This window comes from Chrysochloris asiatica, unplaced genomic scaffold (assembly GCF_000296735.1).
Source record: "Chrysochloris asiatica unplaced genomic scaffold, ChrAsi1.0 scaffold00132, whole genome shotgun sequence".
In the NCBI taxonomy this organism is placed as follows: Eukaryota; Metazoa; Chordata; class Mammalia; order Afrosoricida; family Chrysochloridae; genus Chrysochloris; species Chrysochloris asiatica.
The window spans coordinates 2,814,958-2,828,941 of NW_006408650.1; the positions used below are offsets into that span (position 1 = coordinate 2,814,958).

The 13,984-nt window shown below is 47.1% G+C and overlaps 1 protein-coding gene across 1 annotated transcript in view; it reads right to left on the reverse strand.

Moving 5' to 3' along the window:
* CCDC40 (coiled-coil domain containing 40) overlaps positions 1 to 13,984 on the reverse strand; it is a 51,696-nt gene that overhangs the window by 16,448 nt on the left and 21,264 nt on the right. The window contains exons 7-11 of the mRNA XM_006869647.1: positions 13,191 to 13,348; positions 11,182 to 11,304; positions 9,255 to 9,376; positions 697 to 940; positions 426 to 608 (exon numbers count right to left, since the gene is read on the reverse strand). Coding sequence (XP_006869709.1) covers positions 426 to 608; positions 697 to 940; positions 9,255 to 9,376; positions 11,182 to 11,304; positions 13,191 to 13,348 — 830 coding nt within the window. The remainder of the gene's footprint in view (positions 1 to 425; positions 609 to 696; positions 941 to 9,254; positions 9,377 to 11,181; positions 11,305 to 13,190; positions 13,349 to 13,984) is intronic.

Below are 13,984 nucleotides of genomic sequence, written 5' to 3' on the forward strand. Positions count from 1 at the left end.
CTAGCTGCTCCAAAGGAGACAGTTGACGTTTCTGCTCCTATAAAGATTTGTTGTGGTTATGTACCATGGAGTCGGTTCTGACTCATAGCGACCCTGTACAGGGTTTCTGAGGCTGTAAATCTTTACAGGAGTAGAAAGCCTCATCTTTTTCCTGAGGAACAGCTGGTAGTTTCGAACTGCCGACCTTGAGGTTAGCAGCCAATTCGTAAGCAGTAAACTACCAGAGTTCCTTACAGCCTCCGAAGTCCTGGACGGCATCTTTATGAGCATGAATCAACCCTAGGCAGTGGCTTTGGGTTTTAGGTTCATCTTTATGGGAGTGGGTCTTTCTTGTGAGGAGCACTGGGCTAGCAGCTCAGCGCTTCCCAGTTGGAGCCACCTTGGCTCCGGGTTGTGCCTTCTGAGTGCGAGGAGAGCGTACGCACCAGATTGGTTTTTTCCTTCTGCAGCTTGATGATGTGCTGGTTGAAGTATTTGGTCATCTTGTTGGAGGTCATGTGCTCCTGCAGCTTCTCAAGGATGGACTCCTCCATCTTCCGCCTCGTGTCCAGCTCGTTCTGAATGGCCTGGTTGATGGCCTGCAGTTCGCACAGGATGGCTGTGTGTTCCTGAAAGGGATACAGATTGTCACAAAGACACTATGTCGGGACAATAGCAGTCTCCGAGGTATCAGCCCGCGGAGACCCTCGGCTGCACCTGGTGGGCCTTGTCCAGGGCATCCTCGGTTTCCTGCAGGGTCAGCCGGTAGGTGTTGAACTCGCTCTGCAGGGCCTCCTGCTTGGCCAGGCACTGGGTGGTCAGCTTCTGCATGAGGTTGGCTTCTGTCTCCACCCTGTTCAGAATGCTTGCTAGCTTCTCATTCTTTTCTTCCTCCTTCATGACCGACTTCTTATAGGCTTCGAGCTCACCATCGATGGACTTGACTTGATGTTGGCATTCACTGCCAAAATCAAGAAAGCAGAGTTACGTTTTAATTAAAAAACAAACAAACAAACACAGAGACTGGAGAGATGTACAAAGTTCATGAGGTGTTATTGTTACGTACCATGGAGTTGGTTCTGACTCATAGTGACCCTTCACAGGGTTTCCGAGGCTGCACATCTTTACGGGAGCAGAGAGCCTCATCTTTTTCCCATGGAACGGCTGGCAGTTTTGAACTGCTGACCTTGAGGTTAGCAGGCCGATTCGTAACCACTACGCTACCAGAGCTCCTTAAGTTCACGAGGTAGAAGACTCAAAAGTCTTTTGGACAGGACCTCAGAAATGAATGCATGCGGTTGTCCACACTTGAAGGAAACTCATGAACTAGAAATCTCTAGGTAGAGAGAGAAATGAGGAAACCAAACCTTGATTACTATTTTCTCATCTACTGAAAGGAGCTCTGGGAGCGTAGTGGTTACGAATTCAGCTGTGAACCGCAAGGTCCGCAGTTCGAAACTGCCAGCTGTTCCGCGGGAGAAAGATGAGGCTTTCTGCTCCTGTAAAGATATACAGCCTCAGAAACCCTGTACAGGGTCGCTATGGGTTTGAACCGACTCCACGGCACATAACAACCACCACTGAAAGGACAACTGCCCACTGACCTAGTTAGATGCTCTTTGATTGTTACAATTACAGGGAGTTGGAAGGGGAGGAAGCTAAAATCTCAGCCGGGCATTGTGTCTGGAGGTTTTCACCTGGCACCTTCTTTAATCCTGACAACAATCCTATACAAGAAATGTTATCATCTCGATTTTATAGATGTGGATACTGAAGCTCGGAGTGTTGGAGTCATTGGTCCAAAGTCCACAGCAAATGGGGCCGCTCAGATGGACATTTCATTGGGCTTACTACAGTGTAAAGTATCTCATTCAGTATATCAGCAATTGGAAAATACCTATGACTCACATCAGCTTAAAAGTGTCCCACCAAAAGGTCAGTGGTTCAAACCCACCAACCGTTCCATATGAGAAAGATAAGGGTTTCTAATCCCATAAAGATTACAGTCTCGAAAGCCTAACCCTAGCTCTATTGTACCAAATGGGGTCACTATGAATCAACATTGACTTCATGGAACTGGTTTGGGGTATGTTTGTTTTAGTGGGTAACGTCTGGTTCAAAAACACAGAAACGGAGAGATACACCAAATTCATAGGGCCGAAGACTCATGATTATTAATTAAGGTGCCAACTTTCCCTCACTGATGTATAATCCGATGGCCACTGATTTGATTCTGGCTCATAGCAAACCTGTGTAGATTTGCTGAGGCATGTAAATCTTTATGAAAGCAGACAGCGTCATCTTTCTACTGTGGAGTGGCTGGTGGGTTTGAACCACCAACCTTGAAGTTAGCAGCCCAATACTGATCTATAGAGTCAGTATAGCTCTAGTCACAAACCCAGGAGGTATTTATGTATTTTTTTAAAAAAGAAACTGGCTAGCTATTCTAAAAGTTTATGGGAATCTAAAGGACCTGTTGTTAAGTGCTGTTGATTCAGTTCTGACTCATAGTGATCAGGTTTCCCAGCTTTCTGAGGAACGGCTGGTGAGTTTGAATTGCCAACCTTGCAGTTCAAACCAACCTTGAGGTCAAGTGCTTATCCTACAGCACCACGTCAGGACTCTAGAACAGCTAAAATAATTTTGTCAAAGATCACATGATCTGATTTTAAGACTTTTGTGAAGCCACAGTTAGTTACCAGGGCGCTGTGATACTGATGAAAATCAAAGAGATCAATGGAGCAGATGGAGAGTCCAGAAACAGACAAACAGGCATGCACGCACGATCAGCTGGTTTTTGACAAAGATGCCATGGCTTTTCCGTGAGCAAGAGCATCCTTCTCAATAAGCGCTGCTGCCAGTGGGCATCCACATGTGAGTGAATGAACCGCATCCCGACCGCACACCATAGCAAAGGCGAACTGGAAATGCATCACACGCCTAAACTGTAAAACTCTAGTAGAAAAAGTTGGGGAACTTTGTGACGTTAGGCGAGGCGTATGCATCTTGTTGTGAATCCGTTGGGTCAGTTTCGACTGTTAGTGACCCTGTTTAAACCGCCAACCTTGAGGTTAGCAGTCCAGGGCTTATCTGGGAGCACCACAAACTATGTTCATTGGACTTCATCAAAATGCACAACATCTATTCTTCAAAAGCAAGCGTGAAGAGAAGGAAAAGGCAAGGCATAAGCCTGGGGCGGGGGGTGGGGGTGGGGGCCGGGGGTGGTGTAGTATTTACAAAATATCTAAAGGTGAGGGGTAATGGGGAAGTGTATCCAAAATACATGAAGGGCTTTTACAACTCAGTAATAAGATAAACTGGTTACGAATCGGGCTGCTAACCTCAGGGTCAGCAGTTCGAAACTACCATCTGTTCCACGGGAGAAAGATGAGACTTTCTGCTCCCATAAAGATTTACAGCCTCAGAAACCCTGTACAGGGTTGCTATGGTGAGCTTGAACTGCTGACCTTATGGTTCAAACGGCTTTGCGGTCTGGCGCATTAACCCACAGCGCCACACCAGGACTCCAGTGTCCTTAGTTACCAGGAAATACAAACTGGAACCTCAGTGTAATGCCACCACCCATCCACTACTGGCCAGTGAGGGCTACCTTCTCACAGCTGACCACAGCCATGGCTGGTGAGGCTGTGGAGCACCCGGGAGTCTCCCACTTCAGAAACAGTCACTTTGGAAAACAATTTGGCAGTTTGCTTTAAAGCTCAGCGAGTCTTTACCAGCGATTCCACTATGAGGAAAGTTCTCAGGAGACAGGAGAAAACATACCAACACAAAGAATGGCCGTAGCAGCTTTACTCAAGACCCACCAACTGGAAATACCCAAATGTCCATCAACTGGCCAGTAGATAAATAAACCATGAGGAGTGCATACAATGAGATACTCTCCTAGCTAGGTGTTATTGAGTTGTTTCCAACTCACACTGCCTCAGGCCACTGCATCCAGGATACCATCTTATCAATTGTATTGTTTTAAAGTACCAGCTGGTGGGTTCCTACTCATAGCAACCCTGTATAGGGTTTCCAAAGAGCGCCTGGTGAGTTTGAACCACTGACCTTGTGGTTCAAACCAGCCTGGGGGTCCAGTGCTTAATCCCACAGCACCACCCCAGGACTCTATCAACTAGAGTACAAATGGAAAAACAAGGTGCGATCCAACCGATCCAACGATCCAACCGTGCGCCAACAAGTGGAGGTGGCCTGGCTTGCAAATGAACCCTCTCCAGACAGGAAATCCCCAAATCCCTACCCTAGCCTAGTGACTGATCTGATTCGTCAGGCTGGTAAGCATGCCACCAGCACCAGGTAAAGTCCTAGCAATGTGAATGGCCTCAAGGCCTGGAGGCAGGGGCTGACCCTTCACACACCCAGGGCCACAGAGGGGAAGGAAGGGGGAAGGGGCATCCACAGTTTCTGATTTGCTTAGGATGTTGTTGAAGAAGGAAGTAAGGTGGGACCGAGGTGGGCAGGTGATCGTGTGAATGTATTTCCCAGAAGGGGACAGGGTCCCAGGAGGGGAAACCCAGGACCTGCTAACACGTTTCTCATGGGAGGAGAACAGGGTGAACGCAGGACAAGGCGGGAGACAAACTGCTGTACATGACAGCAAAGGACTTGTAACTGAACCGCTTATAAAGACAAAGCAAAATCCTGCCCTCCGGACAATTCCAACTCACATGTAGGGCTCTTAGACGGAATCTTTACAGGACCAGACAGCCTCGTCTTCCTCCCTTGGAGTGGCTGGTGGGTTTGAACTGACAACCTTGTACTTAGTCTAGTGCTGAACCCACTGCACCACCAGATCTTGAGTGACTTATACAACAAATTAAAGATAAAAAATAGGGCAAACGAGGAGGTGATGGTAAAGCCAAGTCACCTGGGGCACACAGGAACTAGCCCTATGGAGAGAGGTTTACAGGGAGACAGATGGGGGCGGGAGCTGGCCAACACGGCGTGGGGGGCACGGTTCACTGAAGCATGCCTGCTGTGAGTTCCAATAGCCGGAGCTGAGTCTTGGACTTCAGAAGGGACAGTGCCTGGCCTCTCTCAGGGTCCAGGGCTGGTAGCAGTCTTGCTAATTGGCCAGCATTCACGTCCTTTGGAGGTTGACCAAGGAAGCTGCCCTCATTCCACAGACAGCCAATGCCTCTTAAAAAAAATATTTTTTTAATTGGCAAAACACTTATAGCATAAAATTTGCCACTTTAACTATTTTTGAGCATACAATTCAATGGAAAGAATTATATACACCATGCTGTATGTAAATATGGATGCTATTGGAAAGGGAAAGGCTGTGGGCTGGTGGCCAGGTGGCAGGCTTATAGAATATGCCCTTTGGTTGTTTAAATGATTATATATTCCTGAGTGTACATCAACAATCAAACACACAGAGGGAATAGAAGCAAATCCTATTGAATGATGATGCATGGAGGAGTTTGTAATCATTGCAATGAAATGATAAGTGTAAAACTGATGTTCTCCCATGTAAACTGTAACTCAGTTCACAATAAAAACTTTAAAATAAAAAAAAAATGGATGCTGGAGATACATGATAGAATTTTGAAAGACCAATGACTTCTTCATTGCAAATACCTCTTTTTAAACAACATAAAAGATAATTATACACATGGACTTCAAAAGATGGAATACACAGAAATCAAATTGACTACAAATGTGGAAAGATACAGCAGAAAAGCTCCATATCATCAGCCAAAACAAGGACAGGGGCAGACTGTGGAACAGACCATCAATTACTCATATGCAAGCTGAAGAAAATTAAAACAAGTCTAGGAGAGCCAAAATATGGCCTTGAACATATCCCACCTGAATGTAGAGATCATCTCAAGAACAGATTTGATGCATTAGACAGTAATGACTGAGATCAGAAGAGTTGTGGGATGACATCAAGAACATCATACAGGACGAAAACAAAAGGTCATAAAAAAAAAAAGACAGGAAAGAAAGAAAAGACCAAAATGGATGTCAGAAGAGACTCGGAAACTTGCTTTCCAGCGTAGAGATGCTAAAGTGAATGGAAGAAATGAGGAGGTAAAAGAACTGAACAGAAAATTTCAAGAGCAGCTTGAGAAGACAAAGTCAAATACGGTAATGAGATACGTTAAGATCTGGAATTAGAAAACCAAAATGGAAGAACACGCTCAGCATTTCTTAAGAACGAAAGAAAGGATTCAAGCCTCGTTGTGCAATATTAAAGGATTCTCTAGGTAAAATATTGAATGATGTAGAAAGTATTAAAAGAAGATGAACTGAGTCCACAGAGTCACTGTACCAGAAAGAAATGGCTAGTGTTCAAGAATTTTAAGAGGTAGCATATGATCAGGAGCTGAAGGAAGAATTCCAATGTGCACTGAAGGCACTGGCAAAGAACCAGGCTCTAGGAATTGATGGTATACAAATGGAAACCTTTCAGCAAACTGACACAGCACCGGAGGCACTCACTCACATAGACCAAGAAATCTGGAAGACAGCTTACCTGGCTCGGAAGAGTTCCTTATTTGTGCCCATTTCAAAGAGAGGTGACCCAATGGAATGTTGGAAATCATTAGATGATATCATTAATATCACATGCAAGTAAAATTTTGTTAAAGATAATTCCAGAGCCACTGCAACAGTACATTGGCAGGGAACTGCCAGAGGTTCAAGTAGGATTCAGATGAGGACATGGAATGAGGGGCATCATTGCTGACGTCATATGGATCTTGGCTAAGAGCAGAGGATAATCAGAAAGATGTTTACCTGTACTTTATTGACTATGCAAAGGTTTTACTGTGTGGATCATGACAAGCTACGGACAACATTGTGGAAGATGAATATTCCAGAACACTTAGTTGCGCTACTGAGGAAACTATACGTAGACCAAGAGGCAGTTGTTTGAACAGAACAAGGGAACACTGAATGGTTTAAAAGTAGGAATGGTGTGCACCAGGGTTGTATTCAATGTGTACACTGAGCAAATAATCCAAGAAGCTTGAATATATGAAGAAGACCAAGGCATCGGGACTGGAGGAAGACTCATTAACAACCTGGGATATGCAGATGATACAACCTTACTTGCTAAAAGCCAAGAGGACTTAAAATACTTAGTGATGAAAATTAAAGACCACAGCCTTCAGTATGGGTTGCACCTCAATGTAAAGAAAGCAAAAACCTTCATCACGGGAGTAACAAATACATAATGATAAATGGAGATAAGATTGAAGTTGTCAAAGATTTCATTTTGCTTGGACCCACCATCAACACATATGGAAGGAGTAGCCAAGAAATCAAACAATGCACTGCATTAGGAAAACCTGCTACACATGATCCCGTTAAAGTGTTCAAGAGCAAAGATGTCAGTTCGAAGACAGAAGTGCACCTGACCCAAGCCCTGGCATTTTCAGTATCTTCCTATGAATGTGAAAGTTGGACAATGAATAAGGAAGACTGGAGAAAAATGGATGCATTTGAGCTATGGTGTTGGAGAAGAATATTAAAGGTACCATGGGCTGCCAGAAGAACAAACCAAGCTGTGTTGAAAGAAGTACAGCCAGAATGCTCCTTAGAAGCCAAGATGGTCAGACTTTACTTCTCATACTTCAGAAATATTATCAGGAGGGATCAGTTCCTGGAGAAGGACATCATGCTTGGTAAATTGGGGTATGATTGAAAAAGAGGGAGACCCCCAATGAGATGGATTGGCACAGTGGCAGCAGCAATTGTGAGGAGGGTGAAGGACCAGGTGGTGTTTCGTGTTGTGCTGTGTCAGAACTGACTCAACAGCACCTAACAACAACAACAACAACAACGTGTACAAGCATTACCGTTATGTTTGCAAATGTTTCATCCCCTGCCAGACAGAAAATTAGGAGCTCTTCAGCAACAAGGCCTCATCCCTGACTCCCCACTCAGAACCTCAAAGTCTCTATGTGTTTGCCAATTCTCGATATTTCCTCTAAGTGGAATCACACATGTCCTAGCATGGATGTCTCTTTCCATTCAACATCCTGTTTTAATTGTCCATGTTGTTGTAGGGCTTCCAGAACATCGGTTTTCTTTAAGGCTGAGTCCCTCCCTGGGGGATGGTGCAGACACTTCACAGGATTTCAGCTGCCAAATGGAAAGTTGGGGGCTTAAGTTCACACAAAGGAGTGTGCAAGACAGGACCGGTGATTAACGTCAGAGAAATCATCCCCAGAAAACTCTGTGGGACACAGTTCTATTCAGACACACACAGGGACACCATGAGTGGAATTTATTTATGAAAAATCAGCCACTGACAATCCTATAGGGCACAGTTTTACTCTGACACACATGTAGGCGCCATGAGTGGAATCTCCTTGTGACAAATCATCCACTGAGAACCCTGTGGGCACAGTTCTACACTGACACACAAGGACATCATGAGTGGAATCTACTTATGAAAAATCCACTGAGAACCCTGTGGGCACAGTTCTCTTCTGACCACACGGGGGCACCATGAGTGAATCTACTTATGGAAAGTCATCCACTGAGAACCCTGTGAGCATAATTCTACTCTGACACACACGGGGGGCACCATGAGTGGAATCTAATTATGAAAAATCCACTGAGAACCCTGTGGAGCCTGGTTCTACTCTGACACACATGTAGGCGCCATGAGTGGAATCTACTTATGAAAAACCATCCACTGAGAACTCTGTGGGCACAGTTCTACTCTGACACACAAGGGGGGCACCATGAGTGGGATCTACTTATGAAAAATCCACTGAGAACCCTGTGGGCACAGTTCTACTGTGACACACACGGGGGTGGGGGTTTCATGAATTAGAGTTGACTTACTAGGTTAGTAGGAAGCCATGAAACCTGCAGTGCTGGAGGTGACTGGACAGTCCCTCATGAGAAGGGGGCCCCAAAAGGGGCCTCTGACCCTCTCCTCAAAGAAGTGAGGAGGCCCCTGCAGCAGAATAATGGTGAAGGCCACTCATGTCTACACACAGGTGGTGAAGCTGAACATCAAAGGGAGACCTTCACCTCCCAAACATCCGGGCTCCCTCCCCAGGGAGTCTGAGTAAGAAATCTCAGCCCCCACCCTCCCAGCTCTGAAAGCTGAGAGAACTTAAGCTTTGTGGAATCTGAGAACAATGACAAGCTGCCAGGAGGCACGTCAGAGGTGAGGCTCCAGGTGCACATCTGAGGAGGTCCTGCACACCTGGCCATGGATGAATCCCCCTGCCGGCCAGCCGGCGGCCCACCCAGCGCCCCAGCGCCCCTGTGCCCCACACCTTAGGGCGTCCTGGATGGTCCTGTGAGCCTCGTCTCGGTGTTTCATCCCCACCAGGCTGGTGGTCCACTGCTGCAGAATGTGCTTCTTCTCCATGTTGATGGTATCGATTTCCATGCAGGCCTGCGGGGAGGGGCCCAGTGAGCACTGGTCTGGTCTCCTCGGTCTCTGACTCCCCCCTTGCTGACTGCCAGATGTCATCTGACGTGGTATGTAAAGTACTGTAGCAGATCAATCACATGAAAGTGGAGCTCCTGAGGGCTCCAGCTGTCTTCAGACAACAGGCAGTCACTGGGAACAAGTTTGTCTTCACACTGCCTGTCGCCTGACCCAGGAATCTGGGGATGCACGCACGCGGAGGCCCTCTGACGTATGGATTGGGGTTTATAGCCCCCCTCCCCACCAGCCTCAGTTGTGTGAGACATTCGTTGAAGTAAATCTCTCTCTCTCTCTCTCTCTCTCTCTCTCTCTCTCTATATATATATATGTATACACATACACATGTATTGAAACAGAACAGCAATGACAAGAAGAACAGAGCTGGACTCCTGGTGTGGTGCTGTATGTAGGATCAGCACTGGACTACGAGGTTGACGGTTCAAATCCACCAGCCGCTCCTCAGAAACCCTATACAGGGTTACTGTGCGTTGGAACTAACTTGATAGCGCTTCAGAACCACAACAGTGTGAACAAGGATGTCCCTGGACTGTTAGTTTTATGGTTCTTGCTCTCTGACAAACCTTTTAACCTGTCTCATCTTTTCTTCTGAAATTTCTGCTCTTGGTGTTATACTTAGAAATACCTTCCCAGCCCTGGGTGACTTCAGTGCATATTTTTCACTTCTTCTGGTAGTGAACTAAACACTTGATTCCATCCGGAATTTATATTACTGCCTGGAATGAGGAAATCATTTAAATTAAAAATTTTTTCTTTAACTAATTAAACAAACGTACCAACACCACTGGCTGAACAATTCATCAGCTTTTCACTCATCTGTAATCAACTAGATTGATATATAAACCTTTTGCTTCTTGCCTTTCGCAGAGGCTCCAGCAACCTGGCCATGCATCCTGATCTTAAAACCACGCTATTTTAACTTTGAGAGCTTTATTAGAGATATACAAGCAGACATGTATACGAACACATGTTGTTGTCTTGGTTAAGTGCCGTCGAGTTGGTTCCGACCCACAGCGACCCTGTAGAGGGTTTCTGAGGCTGCAAAGCCTCATCTTCATCCCAAGAACTGGCTGGTGGGTTTGAACCACCAACCTTGTGGCCCAGTGCTTATTCTACAGAGCCACAACACTCCGCATACCTATAGACACGCAAGAAGACCACTGCAGCATCAAGCTCATTCAATCCTATATAGGGTTTCTGAGACTGTGAGTCTTTACAGTAGATAGTCTCGTTTTTCTTTTGAAGAGTGGCTGGTGGGTTTGAACTAGTAGCCTTGTGCTCGGCAGCCCAACGCCTAACCCACAGCGCCACCAGGGCTCTTTATATAGGTACAAATATTCATCTATCCATATGTTGCTGTTAAGTGCCTATGAGTTGCTTCGACCCATAGCGGCTGGTGAACTTGAACCGTCAACCTTGAGGTTCAAATGACCTTGCAGTCCAGCGCATTAACCCACAGCACCACGGCAGGGCTCCATAGACATACCTATTTTTTATATATCAATCATCCTGGTATGGCGCTGTAGGATTAGCACTGGACTGCTAACCACACCAGGCGCTCTTTGGAAACCCCTATACAGCGTTGCTATGAATTGGAACCGACTAGAGAGCACTTAACAACAAAAAAGCAGTGGTTTCTAGTGCGGGCCACCATGACAGCTGTGGGAGTGATCGGTCGCCTGTCCTCCCCCACTCCACGAGGGGCAGAGATGTACACTTCTGTCCATGAGAGCTGAAGCCGATGCTCTTACCTCCCCCACCGCCTTCCGTAAGATCCGGGTGTCCTCAGCCTGAGAGAGATACTTGGCCTCAAACAGGGCGATGTTTTCTTCCAGCTGATGGACCTGCGTGGTGAGCTGATCCACATGTAGGTCCTGGGGAGCAAGAAGAGAAGATGCCCAGTGGGGACACCTGAGTCTAGCCGTGAGGGATCGTTGTCCACCAGCCCTTTGGAAGATAGATCAACAATACCATCATGGTTTAAACTGGACACTCTCTCTGTCTCTTCGTAGAGATAGATATAGATATGAGAATGTCATTGAGAATGACTGTTGTTAAGTGCCTTCAAATCGGTTCTGACTCATAGCGGCCCTGTATAGGGTTTCCAAGCCTGCACATCTTTGTGTCATAGCGGTCCTGTATAGGGTTTCCAAGCCTGCGCATCTTTGTGTCATAGTGGTCCTGTATAGGGTTTCCAAGCCTGCGCATCTTTGTGGGAGCATAGAGCCTCATCTTTCTCCCATGAAGTAGCTGTCAGACTCACATCTCCTACAGAGATATGTTGGCGTTCTTGATTCCCTGCTCCTGCAAATGTGCCTTGCTTAGAAATCAGGTTGTGTTTTAAAAAATTATATGTTAACAAGGCCACGCTGGAGAAAGGTGGGCCCTAAACCTAATCGCTTCTGAGTGTTGCTGTTGAGTGGGTTCTGACGCATAGCAACCCTGTGTAGGGTTTCTGAGGAGCGGCTGGTGAGTTTGAACCGCCCACCTTGTGGCCTGTCTAGTGCTTCTCCTTTAGCATCACTCCAGGACTCCCATTGCTTCGGAGTGGTGTGATGTAAGGCAGGAAGACAGACCCACAGGGAGAGATGCCATGTGAGGATCCGTCTATAAGCCAATGGGACACACCAGGGGGATGGGGCGAGGCTTCCAGAAGCTTTGAGAGACAGGCAGAGATCACCTGCAACCGACAGAGAGAGAGGGAGCCTGGCTCGGCCAACTCCCCAAGTCCAGAAGTGGCAGAAAATCAGATTCTGTTCTTTAATACAGTACGGTAAGCACTGGACTGTGAACCACATGGTCGACTGTTTAAAGCTAAACAGCCATTCTATGGGAGAAAGGTGAGACTTCTGCTCCCTCAAAGACGCGCAGGCTCGGAAACCCTATGCAGGGCCGCTATGAATTGGAACCGATTTGAAGGCACTTAAAAACAACAGTCATTATGAATGAGATTCTCCTGTCTTTACCTCTACATTTATAGACAGACAGACACAGAGAGTGCCCTGGTGTGGCACGGTAGGCTAATGCACTGGACTGCAGACTCAGTTTGAAGTTCAAGGTCAGCCGTTGCAGCTCACCAAGCTGAACAACCTATATGTGGTCACTATGGGTGGGAACCAACTCGACAACACGTAACAACAACATATATACATATATGGAGTCTTGGGGTGGCCCTTCAGGATCATGTGCTGGACCGGAAGGTCAGTTTGAAATGCAAGGTCGGCGGTTCAAACCGACCTTTCTGCTCCTCAGAAATCCTATAAGGGTCGCTGTGGTTGGAACTGATTTGGTGGCACTTCACAACAACATAGCTGTTTCTCTCCTGAGTGAGAATTAGATGTTAGAGAGCTCTGGTAGAACTAAGACAGACCCTAAGCTCCAGGATCCCCCTTCCCCTCCTACGCCCCCCTCCCCCCAAGCCCATTGCCATCCAGTGGATTCGACTCTTTCTCCCGAGGAGTCGCTGGTGGGCTTGTACTGCCGACGTTTCCAATAGCTGCCAAATGCTTTAAGCACTGCACCACCAGGGAGCCTCGGTAGTGCTCCAGCAAAGCAGAACAGCTTTCAGAAAAATGAAGGTTTGTCACACGCTGTCGAGTCTGTTCCGATTCAGAGGCCCCACCCGTATAGGGTCTCCGAAGAGCGGATGGTGGGTTTGAACCGCCGACCTCGAGGTAAGCAGTCCAGCGCTGATATTGCAGCACCACACCGGGACTCAGTAAAGGTTAAGTGATGGTTAACTACTCGTGTGGGTGGCTACCTGCTTTTGCTTCTCCACCTCCGCCTGCCTCCTGTCCATCTCGGCTTTCTTGACCACCTGCTTCATGATAGCGATGTCCCCGCGCATATCCTGGTCGACGTTCTGCATGTAGAAGAGGCGCAGAGCCAGGCTTTCCACCTCGGCTTGCAGGGCCGCCACTGGGGGAGGAATCGGGAGAGGTCCCTCACTCACATTTCAGGGAGCCCGAGACCGGTGGGAGACAGAGACCACTGGCTCAGTGCCCCCTTTAGGGTGGGATTGGGAAACTGCTCTTAAACTGTGAAGACCCAGACTCTGCTGACAAAGAACTCACAAACTAATTGGACGGCAAAACCCACAAAACATGTGCGTAGTCTTAGCATCGGACATTAGAATGAGATGGCTTGTTTCCCTCCACGCATTACAGAGCATGGGCTCAAATGCCCACAGACGCTGGAAAGGTTCCACAGGAAGCTTAGTGGACAGTGAGAGTGTGCTAACCGGGAAGGACTCATCTGGGGTGGGGACACTGAGAGGAGTGTTCTCCAGACCACTGAAGGTGTTCCTGGAGGTACTCCCAGTCTCCCCTTGGTAGACTTACTCCTAGCTATTTTATGCTGATTAAAACTTCTATGGAGCATGGTGGCTCTGTATGGTAAGCACTGAACTGTGAGCTACAGGGTCAGCAGTTTGAACCCAACAGCCGCTCCATGGGAGAAACATGTGATTTTCTGCTTCTGCAAAGATGTACAGCCTCAGAAACCCTGTACATGGTCGCTATGAGTCAGAACCGATGCGAAGGCACTTTGCAACAA